The sequence below is a fragment of the Triturus cristatus genome, chromosome 10 (assembly GCF_964204655.1).
Source record: "Triturus cristatus chromosome 10, aTriCri1.1, whole genome shotgun sequence".
In the NCBI taxonomy this organism is placed as follows: domain Eukaryota; kingdom Metazoa; phylum Chordata; class Amphibia; order Caudata; family Salamandridae; genus Triturus; species Triturus cristatus.
This window is the reverse complement of record NC_140593.1, coordinates 816,750,655-816,766,373: the sequence shown is the minus strand read 5'-3', so window position 1 is coordinate 816,766,373 and position 15,719 is coordinate 816,750,655. Positions and strand designations below refer to the sequence as shown.

General features: G+C 43.8%; 1 protein-coding gene across 1 annotated transcript in view; it reads left to right on the top strand.

Moving 5' to 3' along the window:
• The window catches only part of LOC146790058 (uncharacterized protein C16orf96-like), a 346,006-nt gene that overhangs the window by 192,606 nt on the left and 137,681 nt on the right, over positions 1-15,719 (top strand). The window contains exon 10 of the mRNA XM_085628406.1: positions 10,308-10,469. Within this exon, the coding sequence (XP_085484532.1) occupies positions 10,308-10,469 (162 nt within the window). The remainder of the gene's footprint in view (positions 1-10,307; positions 10,470-15,719) is intronic.

Sequence of the window (15,719 nt, the reverse complement as noted above, 5' to 3'; positions counted from 1 at the left end):
GGTTGCAATGTCCACCGAGAGTCAGTAAGGAAAGAACTTCAGCCAGTGACAACCATTCTCTAGAAGCCCATAGAAAATGATATTTAATACAAGTGCAAGGAGAAGGCCTCAGACCCAATGTGAGCAGTCTGGTACATGAAGGACAGACGCGTTATACGATGGTGCAGAGTTGTGAATTAATGTTATTTAGTGGCCAATGCCACACATCGGCTGGTATCTACAACAAGCAGAGAGCAAACAGTGGCACCCCGAAAAACACTCCTGTCCTGCAGATCCAGCAGAATGCTTGAGAAGCATGCAACACAAACATCAAAACCGGGTGACTGTTCACAAGCAAAGCTTTCCAGTGTGAAAGGCACACAAAATAAGCACTGAACGCTCTGCAGTTACTGCCCATGTCACTGACATCAGTTTGTGTCAGAAGTTTTTCACTACACGTGCACCCCAAAAATAATACTTATTACCGAACATTCTTAGTTTGTCCAAGACATTAAGAACACCCAGAACTGGATGCCTGGAAGAGAGGGAAATAAATGGGGGAGAGAGAGAGGTAGATAGAAAGAAAATCAGGGACAGAAATTAGGAAATCCAGATAAGGGGGGGGAGAGAGATAACGATAGAGACAGACAGAGAGAGCAAGAGAAAAATGAAAGATAGGAAGATAAAAAAAAGTCATGAGACAAGGATAGACAGAGATACAGAGAGAGGGAGAGAGAAGACAGACAGGAAGTGGCAGAGAAAGAAAGGTGGAGAGACAAGAAGAGAGCGAGAGAGTGACAGATGGCTAGAGAAAGATGATAGAAAGTTAGGGAGAGAATGGGAGACAGACAAAGAGAAAAAGCAAAACAAAGACAGAGCCAGGCAGGGAGAAAGAGACAGGGAGAGGCAGACTAAGAGCTAAGAAGAGAGCGCTACAGAGAGAACCAAAGAAAATACTGAGAAGAGAAAAAAAACATTGTGAAACAAGCAGGAAGTGGGATAAGGGAGGGGGTGGCAAATGTTTGCACTTTCGCGGGCGCTTTGATGTTCTCAGTGGCCGCGCGGCTCACTGAGAATATCAAAGCGCCCGCGAAATGTACACGCAGGCTGCCAAATGGTGCGCTAACCCAGTTATCCCAGTTTCGCATCCCAGTTCTACATCAGATTTGTTTGGCGCAAGACCTGAATAAAGACAGGATGCAGGTCTACTTAATGCGAGGATAGCAATATCCAATGATGTATTATGTACGAAATAAAGTCAAATCACTTGTATCTCAACACAATCTGTCATTTGTAATATGAAAATGCCAATAAAAACATTGATAAAAAATACAAATCCTACTTTCGAACATCCAAAACACAGTTATACAAACGTTTATAACTAAGCAGTGCATTTTGCAGGAGGGGAAAGAGGCCCATAAGCAAACGTTTACTGTATTTCTGGGATTTGGGGCAATCGACTATGCAACGAGTGGACTCAGGAAGTGAAAAGCATTTTGAAAAAGCATCATCAGTCTTTATTCGATTTAAAATGAATCATAAAAGACACAAACATAAAAACAATAGCACAATTGTTGTGCCCACAATGGTACCAAACAGATATAAATACATTAAAAAGTATTAAGAGGAACATTAAATAAGTAATGTGCTGATGAATAGATCTTAAAATATTATAAAGGAAAAAAACACACTATCAGTACACGTCCTGGATCACTAGACTAAAGGACCAGGCTGAACACACATTAATAGCCCATCTTCCGTGTTCTCTAGCAGAGCATCTGGGGAATTACTAATTGCTTTTCTTCGTAAGGACCATGCCCAACCCAGATATTTAGCTAGGGCCACTGAAATAATTATTAGAGAACTAGTGCGCAAGATTCGAAGTGCCACAGCACTGCTCCTGGTACCAAGTGCCTTACACAAAGGGGAAAGCCAGACACGTCTTGGAGTAATAAGTGTCGGGCAAACAAACAGGAAATGAGCAATTGTTTCTGATTTAGCCCCACATACAGGGCACGATTCCTCCAATTTCCTATCCCATCTCCCTGTCAGGGATCTAAGGGGTAGAGACCCAGCTCTAAACTGGAAATAAAGTTTTCTGTCCCCCGTATTAGTAACCAGGTCCCAATATGACTCTAGAGCAGGGACAATTTTGGCTTCTAGAAAGTTAGCAGACATCCCTGAGGCTCTATTCAATACCTGGAGATCTACCCTATCCCAGTATGCCTTTTTGAGGGAGTTCTTTGATGGAAACCGGGCAGTCAACGGGTCATGCCATAGCACCTCCATACCCATTCCTTTTAGTGTCTCATGTAAACTCTTTAACCATACAATTTTATGGAAAACATCAGTTTTTATAATGTCCATGAGACCATTGGCGTAATGGGAGAGCTCGGGAGTAGTCCAGAGTCTCCGCCAGTATAAAACCGGCCGAAGCTTTGCAATGTCCAAAATAGACCTCCTGCCTAAATCGTGTCTAAGTGGAATCAGTGGAGTACTCTGGGGGAGACCAGTTATACTCCGAAAAAATTTGTTTTCAACACTAGATAAAAGGGATAACTGGTTAAAACCCCAAAGCTCCGCCCCATATAGCACAGAACTTAAAGCCTTGGCTTCATACACTTGCAGTACTGGGCTTATTGGTTTTGTAAATGACTTACTAAATTCCCTACTTAGAGCACCGGTCAGTTGTTTGAAACGCAGGGTGGCCAATTCAATGTGTTTACGCCATTTGTTATCATTTGATATCTGGATACCAAGGTACGTGAAGTTAGTTACCGCCTCCAGGGGCTGCCCATTCATAAATACCTTTTTTCTTCGAGAACTCACGTGGGGGTTAAAGGCCATGAATTTTGTTTTTGTCACGTTAACCTCCAGACCGTAGTCAAGGCAGAAGTTGTCAAACAAGCACAGGGCTTTTTGCAGGCCACTTAATGTTTTGGACACGATAAGCGTGTCGTCCGCAAACATTAGTATAGGAATGGGAACTCCAGCCAACCTTGGGGCGTCTATGTTTGCAGAAAGCATGAGATCAACTATTCCATTAATATATAATGAGAAGAGCGTGGGTGCCATAGTGCAACCTTGGCGCACACCACGCTCGACCGGGAACTCAGGGGTAACCTGACCTGGCCCACCCCATTGGATCCTGGCGTAGTTGGCCTCATGCAATCGCATAACCAAAGTCAAGATTTCATTAGGGAGACCAAGCTCTTCCAGAACTGCCCACAACCGAATACGAGGCACGAGGTCAAAGGCAGCTCTCAGATCCACAAAAGCTGCGTAGAGGCTGCCTTTGCCCAGTGTCACCACCCGCCAATGAAGTTGAACAAAGCGAAAGACTTGATCAACTGTGCTGATTGATTTTCGGAAACCTGCTTGGAAGGGATTTGGGGCAATCGACTATGCAACGAGTGGACTCAGGAAGTGGCATTCTACTTTCTTTTGATATATCCTTAATGACGAAGATCATGAGGCAACCTAACCTGTGTATAACTGGGACAATCAAAATAACCAAATAAGCCCAAATTCTCATGACATTCACATTTCCTTCCCCTGATAAGCCAATCAAATGTAGCCCCATTAACATAAAAAGCGTTCGAAATATTAAGTAGTTAAAACGTAATCGAGTCAATGAGGAGTACCTAAAGTGACCAGTGACTGACCAAGGAATTGCTTCTCTAAATTTATTTACCAAAATTCAAGTTAACACAAATGCTTACATACACATCCCAGGCTAAACAGTTTCTTTTTCCATAGATATACGCAAAAATAAAAACTTCAGAGCAGCATCTGTGCAATGGAAAACAATAATAATAGTTCAAGTGCCCTGCATGCCTCGCTCCCAGGACCAATGAAATCCATTACGTATCCTAAACTATGTTTCTAAGACTGCAGTCAAACGTATTTTTCCCCGGCTAGCAGAGCAAACCTTAGGGACCGGGAGGAGCGGTGTGAGCAGTTATTACCGAACATTCTTAGTTTGTCCAGGACATTAAGAACACCCAGAACTGGATGCCTGGAAGAGAGGGAAATAAATGGGGGAGAGAGAGAGGTAGATAGAAAGAAAATCAGGGACAGAAATTAGGAAATCCAGATAAGGGGGGGGGGGAGAGAGATAACGATAGAGACAGACAGAGAGAGCAAGAGAAAAATGAAAGATAGGAAGATAAAAAAGTCACGAGACAAGGATAGACAGAGATACAGAGGGACAGAAAGTAGGAACTCCTGTTGAGCCGTATCTCAAACCTTGTCCCGCAGCTCTAAAGACGTCAGCTCTGGCCGTTACTCCACACCCTCTTCCTCTCAATCATAGGTACTTAAAACAGGAGGCAATCTAGTACGCCAGGCACATGTTGACTCGTTTCACTGAATACATCTGTCTTCTCTGAGCTGCATGTATATTCAACAGACCCCACAAGCCACTGTTCCTTCCCAGCGCGAGTGAAACCGCTCCTCGTAAAGCATTATGAAAAGCTCAATGCACAACGCGTCTTCCACAGAGAACACGGCTCAGAAAGTACAAACCTTACAATTCACTTGTCACTAGACACTGTAATAACGCAGAGCTGCGGTAAAGTGCTATCAGTTCCAGCGAATTTAGAGATGAAAAAAACATGTTCTTTTAACTCACTGATGATTAGAGAATGAGCACGAGCTTTTAGATAACACATTCTTAAAGGAAGTTAGTCTTGCGTGCATGGTTTCAGAAAACAAACAAGAATGGGGCTGCCTGTTTTTCAGGGGCCGCTACAGCTAAGTTTATACATTTCAGACATGTTGATTCACAGCTCTGCGAAAAGGCAAACCAGGGTTGGGAGCCTGCAAGACATTCTCCATGCAGTTACTTGCAGTATCTCACATTCCTGTTTTTTACCTCGTCCTGTATGACAGATGCAAACAGTTTGTCGTGGCTCAAGCTGCACGTCTAACGGGCAACTAAATGAGAGAACAGTTCGCTTCTGGTGATCACGTGATCAGGGCTGGAGGCCAGATATTTGGGGAATTCCAAAAGCAGTATCCCTTTCGGTTTCAAATTGACTAGAAGCGCGTGATTTAGGAAAGCAAATAAAAAAGAACAAGTGCAAAGCGAAACCAACCGCCGCAATTGAGAAGGAGGGTATGGGGGGTTGAGGAAAGCAACATAGAATACAGTCAGTTGCATTTGTAATAGGAACATAACCAAAGTAGGAAGCACTATTGAAGTGCTTAAACATAAAGAAGTGGGGTGGGGGAGACGGGAGAAAAAACAGATAGGGGTACTAGGGTGAGACAGAAGAAGCAAAAGGGATGGGGCAGATAAGATGTGTGTGTGTGAAACTAATCGCGATCACATCAAAGCGGCCGTGTGGGCCGTGAAAGTGAAAGGAAACAAGTGCTTTCAGGCCTCCAAATGGTGCGCGCGCCCGGCCGACGCACATGCACTGTATTTGGAGGCCTGAAAAGCCACTGTTTGCACTTCCAAAACTCGCTTACTATAAGTCTCGCCAGAGCAGCGCTAAAGCGCTGTCTCAGGCGAGACCTAAAAACCAACTTACAACATGTCTCAAAGAGACAGCTTTCGCTGTCTCAGCGAGACCTAAAAACAGCTGCTCCCTGGGCCCACTTTTGACTCAGGAAGGAGGCCATGTGATCCCCTTCCCTATATTTAAGTAATAGGCCCTTGGGATGGGGTCCATTATTGTCTCGGTGAGGGGGAGCGGTGTGCCCCCCCCCTTAAATGCTCCAGTGGATGGGTTCCCTGGGAACCCTTGTGGTTCGGTGAGGGGTGCCTTGCATCCCCTGTACATATATCTTTTGGCTCTGGAGGATGGCATCCCCAGGACCACGATTGGCTCAGGATGTGGGCCATGGGCCCCGTTCCACTTCTGAATTTTTGTGGCATGGTTGGTACGGTGGGTGGGTTTAGGGTGGGATTGGGAGTTGTGGGATTGTTGGGCGGGCACCGCTCCCCTTGGGTACAGTATCTTGAAGGATGGGAATGTAGCACATAACAATGTACATGATGGGTGACCTTCCTAGCTGTCTTGCGACATTTTCGGAATGTATCGACGACTATGCTACATTATGCACAGGTTTGCACAAAGCACCTGAGTTGTCTCCTTTGCCATACATATACTTAATGTGATTACTGCAGTCTGTAACTGACTGCTCCTTCTCATGAAAAATCTTAATAAAGTTTGTTTTTTAAAAAAAAATGGGCCCCGTTCCACTTAATTAAAAAAGGCCCCTAGGGATGGAGGTCCCTGGGGCTCAAAGTGGCTCGGGAATGGGGGCTTTGCTAATGGGTTGGGTGCAAGGCATGCCGCAGGCCCTGCGGCCAACAGCACATCCTGCACCGCCAAAGGCCATGTGCGGCTTGGGGTTAGCTGCCTGGGGGGGTTGGTCACAAGGCTTAGCCACAGACCAGGCCCTGCAGCCAACCCCACATCATGCTATATCCTTCAGCTGTGCGCTGCTTAATGTGGGCTGCAGGCAAGCCCTGAGTCCAGCCCATTAGCACCATGCACGGTATGAGGTTGGTTTTACGTACAGTAATAAAATATTATTTTATGTAAAATGAAAACCCAAAAAATGTACTGAAAAAACAAAGGTTGAAGCAATGTTATGGTTAGGTGAGATTTCAGTGACAATGTAACTTTTTAAACGTACAAAACCACTGAAGTTCGCCAGTTATAGCTATCTCAAGTAAATATAACTTGCACCTTCACCATGCACTGCTAGTTACCACACATATTACATCACTCATGACACCTTCTATGACTTTATTGATAATTTCACTGCAACATTTGGAAGGAAATATATATACACCTGTTCTGAAAGTAAAATTGGAACCCCACACATGCATTATGAGTTTTTAAAGTGCCACATTCTTGTGACCATTTCTTACAGTATTTCTGAGTATGGTCTAAGACCGCATGACACAAGTGCCACAGTGCTTTCCTCTCTATTGTACTCGGAGTGTTAACCACCCCTAAGTCGTTCTCAGTGGTATCTACAGTAAGGCATACGGGCAACCTAGGTAGAAGTATTTGTAAAAACAGGTGCCACCGGCAAATCCTTTACGTGTTTTTAAAATGACAAAGATCTGCTCCTCACCCCATCCAAATTTGGCTTCAGATTTGAACTCATGAGTAAGAGGTTCCGCGATTGGGACAACTTAGACACAAATAAAGAACTGTATTCACAAAGTCCCAGCAGAGATGTCACTTGGTCTCTACTGATGGATAAGGGTGCTTCCTTGACAGCTTTCAACCAACACTGCTGATGTTCTTGTCCTAGATACTCAAGACCTGCCGAATTCACATTTGTCTTTATTTAAAAAAAGCATTTCCTTCCCAATGCCCCAATCATCAGCCAGTCAGTCACTCACTATGGGCCGCATTTACAAGATAATGACACAGTGCAGCGCTGCAAGCCATCTTGCTGCGCCGAGCTGCAGGAATACATCGTACTTACAACAATACGACACATCCCTGTGCTTTCTTCTGCGCTGGTGCACAGTAGGCTGCCTAGTGCCAATGCACTGCCATGGCGCAAGGGTGCCTGCATAGCAGCGATGATTGTTTTTGTGCAGGAAGGGACACCTTCCTGCACAAAAACAATCATTGATCGTGTTTTCCTCCTTCTATGAGCACACATAGAAAGAGGAAAAAAGAGGAGAAATAAAGGTATTTGTCCTTGTTGCGCCACTCTTACGCCTCCCCTGGGGAGGCGTTAGAATCAGACCCATTCCCAGGTTTACAAAACTTTGTAAATCTGGAAATGCATCAGAATCCATGGGTGTTGCGTGGGAACACCCACAGCAACACCCATGGAAAGCCCCTTTCACGCTGAGTAATATGTAAAAGGGGGCCATATTTACAAGGTCATGAAAAGCCACACGGGGTGGTTTTGCGTTGCCTTGTAAATATGGCTCTGGGAAAAAGGGGGGTGGTGATGGACAGAGTTTCTGAATGATGCAGAATACTCTTACCAAGTCAAGAGATCATGGTTTTAATCCATCACCGTTTTTTAGCTCACTGCACCATCCCAGCTCAGAACCTGGCTACATGCAAATTAGTCTGTACCTGTCCCAGTGCATGATGGGAACAGGGCAAACCAAACTACCAAGCCAATTCTTGTACTGGGAAGGAAACAAGCTTCCGGGGACCGGTTTCTGGCATCACAGCCTTCGTCGGCCCGGCTTGCCTGAATCCTGATTGTGCAATGAGCAAGGGACTCACGTCTGAGCATACCCTCCCACACTGAGTGTGGATAAAATCGATTTGGGAAAAAGGGGGGTGGTGATGGACAGAGTTTCTGAATGATGCAGAATACTCTTACCAAGTCAAGAGATCATGGTTTTAATCCATCACCGTTTTTTAGCTCACTGCACCATCCCAGCTCAGAACCTGGCTACATGCAAATTAGTCTGTACCTGTCCCAGTGCATGATGGGAACAGGGTAAATATGCCCCTATTTTCCTTCCTTGTTCTCACACACACCAAAAACTCATCTTGAATCACTATGTGCTACTATATGCCAATTGTCCCTTCAAGTATTCCGTGCATAGTATGCTGAAACCCAGCAGTTGCTTGCTGGTTCCAGTCAAAGTGGCATTCTTTTGAATTGTCATGCTCCATCTGAGGTGATTAAGGATGTGAAAAGACTTGATTCTTCAGCTAAAAACGCGTTGGTGGTGATATGATCTTGAGTTCAACCTAGTGAAATATTTCGTCTCTCTCTAACCATTGCCATCATGCCATCCATGGTGTGAAGGGAATCCATCTATATCGCACGATTAAATCTTTGTAGTTCAATGCAAATACGCAACTATTTGTTCCTACTGCATGATACAAAATGTATAGGGATGACGTTGTAAGCGCATTCACATCTTCTGCCCACAACCTAACTCTCACATCAGGCAGTTCTTCCACTATGCTGTGCGGCACATTTCTAAGTTAATGCTTGATCGGTTGAACATCCTCCATTATTAATAATGTCCTAAATTCCAAATAACTCTTCCAACTTATCACAACATGCTTATTCATGCCTTGAAAAGAACACCTCCATCCACTCGGATCTTCCTTGACCATCATCAAGTTGGTGTTCCATAGGCACTCTTCATGCTCTGCTATTGCCGTATCATCTTGCCAGGTTTAATTCCATGGATAAAAGTCCCTGGAGGAGCTATCCAAATATGTTTTGTCCCTTGTAAACCACGTGCACATTACCTAATATACTTTTGCCCCTAATTTGCATTCAGACCTCCAAATACGCCATCAAATCTATTCTGAGTCCCAGAAAACACCACAAGACTCACAGCCAGTTCTTCCAGCTATCTGGGCTGCTACACTCGCTCAAACATCCTTTCGGAAATTATCACAATAAAAGCTTCTGAGTCCATTAATAAGCCAAGCACAATCCCACCAGCAACAGTCTGTGCAATGGGATGCTTGAATTGCTTCTCGTTCCTCAACGTCTTCCGCATGGCTATGGTAAAAACAAATTCTCCACACTTCCAACTAGGGCATATCCCTCTCACTGACCATATTGACCTTAGCTTTACTCCCTACTGCACAACACACTTTTGCAAAGGGACCCACAACTCCACAAATACTGCACAGTTTCTCTTGTGTAGGAAATGTTTTAGAACTAACCTATGCCTGAGAGACCCGCACCTGAAACAGTGGCCCCTTTGCAACTTTTTCTTCTTCCCTGCCTTTTCAGTGTGCAGAAAGCACACTGTGTCACTCCTAATTCAGAAACAGCCTGTCACCAACTAGAATCCTCCAAAACATCCCACCATCCTGCAACTTTTATGTCACCCTGAAGGTTCGGATCCTCTAGTAGATATATAACAAGAGTCTTCACACATGCCTTTCAAGAATGGTAGTCCAGGCAGCTGCTCGGTGCCACTACTTTGACCCTCAATACGAGTATGGTGGAGCAGGGTATCTGGTCGGGAAACCAGTGCCTTAACTACTGGTTGATGATATTGACCAACCAGCAGCCAATCAGAGTAAAGACTCTTTACAGCGTGTAGTAATTTGTTATTTTGTATTATTTGTTGTTAAATACAGTTTACCTGGCTTAATTGTAAGCTTTGATTAGGGCTATAGTTAACCAAACTGCAAAGCTTTCGATCCAACCTTTACCTGACCTCATGAAAGGTGCTCTGTAAGCCACTTGCGACAATTGTATGTGCTAGACCAAATATCCAACCTAAATTATGACTGTTTAAGTTAAACTCATGGATCTTTGTTACACTGAGCATCTTTTGTTCGTCATCTATGCTGACTCTTTTAATTTTTCAATTCCTTCTTCCTGTTATTTATTTTTGAAAGAAAGCTGACAAGAAGTCTGTGGATGGCAAGGTGAGCCATGCCCAGATGGAGGTGGCTGTGGCCGAGCTTAATGCCATTTTGGAAGACCTGATCAAGAAGATGTCCTTGCACGAGGACTGGCAGAAGATGTTGGAGAAACTGCTCCATACCGTGGATTCTAAGGTATTTTGAGCATTCAGTTTGTCTTCATTTCATGAGGGTGCTAAAGGGAGGAATTAAAAATGTAGAGAATGATATTGAGGGAGTAGTCATAACGCTGGTATTTCATCATCACCATAAAATTCTGGCTTGAGAGATTGAAAGATAAGTAAACATGTTTACAGTTCTCTAGATCCTGAAAGGGTTATCATACTAGAATACTGGGATAATGTTAAAAGAAATTAGAATAAGTAAGTCAGCTGCAGACAAAGATTTAGACGTTTGCGGGCACATTTCTTGTAGCCGCGTGGCAGTTCTAGGACATGCATAACACATGGGTGTGGGAATTCTGCCAAATTTTCATTTCACTGTCGTCATGTTATGTGTTCTTTGGACCGAAGACCAGTTTTTATTAAGTGTCTCTGACGAAATTGTTTTTATTGAACCAACATTGACAATTTTTTTTCTCGAGAATGTTTTTTACTGAGTTGAAGAAATAAACCTGGTGAAAGCCTTGCTTGATGAAAAATTCCTTTATTCAGTCTGTTTTGGGCTTTTATCTCCCCCGCTACCCAACACCCTGTTTCTTTCTTAAAAGGCCCTCTTCCATGGCTTTCATGCCTCCTGTCGTGATACTCCCACGCTGCATCACTCCAATTTTTTTCAAAACCCCTTATTCCCACTCCTACTTTAGTCTCTTTTGGAACAAACTTCTCAATCTTCCTCATGCTTTACTCCTGTTTTTTCACAACAGGTCCTCCCCCTACCACTTTATTCCGGTTTGTTTTTAATACCCCTTAATCCCACTCTTGAGTTATTCCCTTTCTTACAACCCCTTACTCCCTCTCCAGCTTTACTCCTGGTATTTTATGCATGTCTTCTTATTATCTTCCTTTGCATATCCTGTATACCCACATCCTTTTCCCTTCTTACCTCTATGTCATGCTGTCCTTCAAAATAATCATTTACCTTTTCCATGAAAACATTATATTTTTTATGAATAAGGTATTTCTTGATTTTAACTTTTCACTAAAATGAAGTCTCATCAGCTTGTGTTAATCAGGCTGGCTAACTTCATTTTAGAAATGTGTCAAAATGATGAACTACATGCCACTGCAACAGATATACACCAACCACCACACTGAATAAGTGACCCAATGGTAATTTATTGATGTTTTGACCCTCAGGTTTTCTTAAAAGCTTTCTTCTTATGGACAGGTTACAGGTAGTAAGGCCTACAGTGTACCTCGTGTCGACAGACACGCCAGTGAGCCTGAATAACATATTCACTCAAAACCAGGTATTTCAAAGAAATATTGTCATGCATGAACGATGAACCAATGTTGAATATTTGTATTGAACACTGAGGTTGGTTCCTGTATCCTGTTCTGAGGAAGACCCTTTTCAAGTAAATTAGGAGGTCGAAATGTCAACAAATTACCACTGGGTCTCCCATTTTATGTAGACATTTCATCCCTAAATTGATGTTGGTCAGGGCCTGGATTCATCTGTCTTTGTGACTAGTGGATCTTGTTTATAAACTGTGTTTGCGCACTTTCACAATGCTTCACCTTTGCACTTGCACTATGTCATCAAGGAGAGGATCTTTGTTGAAAATCAATGTTGAACATTTATGTCAATTATGTATAGTGTCCGTAATACATGACATGTTTAACTGACAATCACAAAGCAAACAAGAGGAGATGATGGACGGAGCGCTGAAACTTTTCAGACACTCACCCCCAGTCACAGATTTGGGTTTAATCCATCATCATTATTTAGCTCACTTCACCACCCCAGTTCAGACCCAGCCATATGCAAATCAGTCTTGACCCTGTGCCTCATGTGAACAGTCCAGCCTAAACTGCCAAGCCAAGTCTTCCCTGGACTGGAAACAAGCATCCTGGGACCGATTTCGGGGTGACACCCCTCATCAGCCAGGCTAGCTTGGATCCAGTGGTAAAGTGAGTAAGGGACCCACGTCTGGGCATACCCTGCCAACTTGGGGCAACCAAAGCAAACAAGAGGAGATGATGGACAGAGTGCTGAAACTTTTCAGACACTCACCCCTCGTCACAGATCTGGGTTTAATCCATTATCGTTCTTTAGCTCACTTCTCACTTCGCCACCCCAGTTCAGACCCAGCCATATGTAAATCAGTCTTGACCCTGTGCCTCATGTGAACAGTCCAGCCCGAACTGCCATGACAGGTCTTTCCTGGACTGGAAACAAGCATCCTGGGACCAGATTCTGGGTAACACCCATCATCAGCCAGGCTAGCTTGAATCCAGTGGTAAAGTGAGCAAGGGACCCACGTCTGGGCATTCCCTGCCAACTTAGGGCAAACAAAGCAAACAAGAGGAGATAATGGACGGAGCGCTGAAACTTTTCAGGTACTCACCCCCTGTCGAATAGCTGGGTTTAATCCATCATCATTCTTTAGCTCACTTCGCCACCCCAGTTCAGACCCAGCCATATGCAAATCAGCCTTGACCCTGTGCCTCATGTGAACAGTCCAGCCCGAACTGCCATGCCAGGCCTTCCCTGGACTGGAAACAAGCATCCTGGGACCAGTTTCTGGGTAACACCCCTCATCAGCCAAGCTAGCTTGCCTGAACTGCCATGCCAGGCCTTCCCTGGACTGGAAACAAGCATCCTGGGACCAGTTTCTGGGTAACACCCCTCATCAGCCAAGCTAGCTTGAATCCAGTGGTAAAGTGAGCAAGGGACCCATGTCTGGGCATACCCTGCCAACTTAGGGCAAACAAAGCAAACAAGAGGAGATGATGGACATAGCGCTGAAACTTTTCAGACACTCACCCCCAGTGACAGATCTGGGTTTAATCTATCATCATTCTTTAGATCATTTCGCCACCCCAGTTCAGACCCAGCCATATGCAAATCAGTCTTGACCCTGTTCGTCATGGGAACAGTATAGTCCAAACTGCCATGCCTTGTCTTCCCTGTACCGGAAACAAGCATCCTGGGACCGGTCTCGGGGTAACACCCCTCATCAGCCAGGCTAGTTTGAATCCAGTGGCAAAGTGAGCAAGGGACCCACATCTGGGCATACCCTGCCAACTTAGGGCGACCAAAGCAAACACAATGAGATGATGGACCGAGCACTGCATATAGCTGGGTCTGAACTACGGTGGGGAAGTGAGCTAAAGAACGATGATGGATTTAACCCAGATCTTTGACTGGGGGTGAGTGTCTGAAAAATGTCAGCGCTCCGTCCATCATCTCCTTGTGTTTGCTTAATTGACTATCACATCATTCTTTTTCATTTATTAACATTGGGATTATTTGTTTGCACTCATTAATGCTCCCTTGAAACTTGATTATATAAGAATTAGTCCAAAGGAACATTGTGTACCTTTATGTCCTCAATTAACCTAGATGCGAGGAATATTGGGTGTGCCCCCGTTTGATTTGGATGTTTACACTCTCAGCCAAATCATTAAACTAACTCTTGGCTTATACACCCATCTGCCAGTATGCTGCCCCGGGGATCCATTGACTGGAACATCCCTTAATTCGGGACATAAATTAATTTTCTGTTGCTTTTGGGAACTATTGACCCAGGCTCCCCAAAGCTTTAATCCTTTCAAGCTTACTTGTAAGACTTTGTGCTCCTGCTTGATTGTAACCATCCAGATGATTACCTGCAAAATGAGTGGGTCGACCCCAAACAACAAATGTAGCTATTAAGACAAAAAGAAATGTGATATAGTGTATATGAATGTAAGAACATGTTCTCCATATACCGTGCACTTTAGTCTAATGCCGTCTTTTGTTCTACACTTTATACACTATTGGGGAATACAGTTTAGACATTATCACTGTGTGATCACTCACTGCACTGGGTATTTTCTTTCCTTCTATTTGATGGTATTGTTCAATAAATATATATGTTTCGATTTTAAATGAATTTAACCTATGATAACCTACCTGGTCTGTCATTTCTTTTCTAAATGATGATATCATTAGCTTTATATGTGGTTTATCAGTTACTCCTCCCTTTATATTTCAAGTCACCTCTATAGTCAAATGATATAGCTTTTTCTGATGTCTCAGAACCCATACCAGGGTGTGCTCAAATTGATTTGAGTCATGACCTCCACGCTTGCCGCTCCTTCCAAGTTGAATGTAGGACCTATTCCAGTGAATTGAGCGCCTCAAGAGAACTCCTCTTGTGTTCCATAGGATGATGGAAGATTAGGGCAGGGTGGGGAGGTATAGAGCTTGGAGACTCAGTTGCCTCTGCCTCTATTGTGGTATTGTGATCACCCAAAGTTTACTGTTCTTTATCTGTCCCTAACTTTTTAATTTTGGTTTGATCCTAGATCTCTGTCGAGAGTTGTCTCTTCTCCAAAAAGATTGACTGCATAATTGAGAATATTGATATAGTTGTAAAATTGCGAGAAGCCCTGTTTTTGTCCGGTTTTACAGTCACAGATTTAGTACAGATGATACTTTTTATCGGTTTTTACCCTTTTTCCCACCTGATTATGCCTGAAAATTTTGCTTACACAAAATAGTAGTAAAGCGTAATACCATGCGAAAAGAAAGTCACTATGGGGCATATCAACAACAACCGGCGATAATTATCGCAAAGCGCACTTAGCGCTAGGATAATTATCGCCGGCTAGCGTGGATTTTTATCGCTGAGATAGCGTGCTATTAGCAACGCTTATCTCAATAGCGATAAAAATCCTCACGCTAACTGGCTAACGTGAGATTATCGCTGGAAACCCAGCGATAATCTCACGTTAGCTTGTTGATAGGGACTCACAAACTTAGCCATGATATCCTCCTTCCATAAGATATCATGGCTAAGTCAGTCATGAAGCAGGTGTTAGGAAAGTAGCGATAACAGGTGTTATCGCTACTTTTCCTGACGCTATGCTTCATAGCGTGGGGCTTGATGATAGGAGAAATGTCGCTAAAGTTGCTTAGCGACATTTCTCCTATCATGTCAGGTCAGGAACGCCCACTTTGCATCTCATTAGAGATGCAAAGCTGGGCGTTAGAAATCCCCATGCTAAAGCAAGGTTTCACGCGTTAGCGTGACCTTGCTAATATAGCGATAAAATTATCGCCGCTTTTCGGCCGAAAACGGCCGGAAAAAGCGGCGATAATTTTTTATCGCCTCGTTGTAAATATGCCCCAAAGATATTTTACACATGTTGCTCCAAACTGGAAAGCCCAAAGCGTATACCAAAACCAACCTGGCTCACCGCAAAACGTATTAGGGCAGTTTTTAAGCCCTAC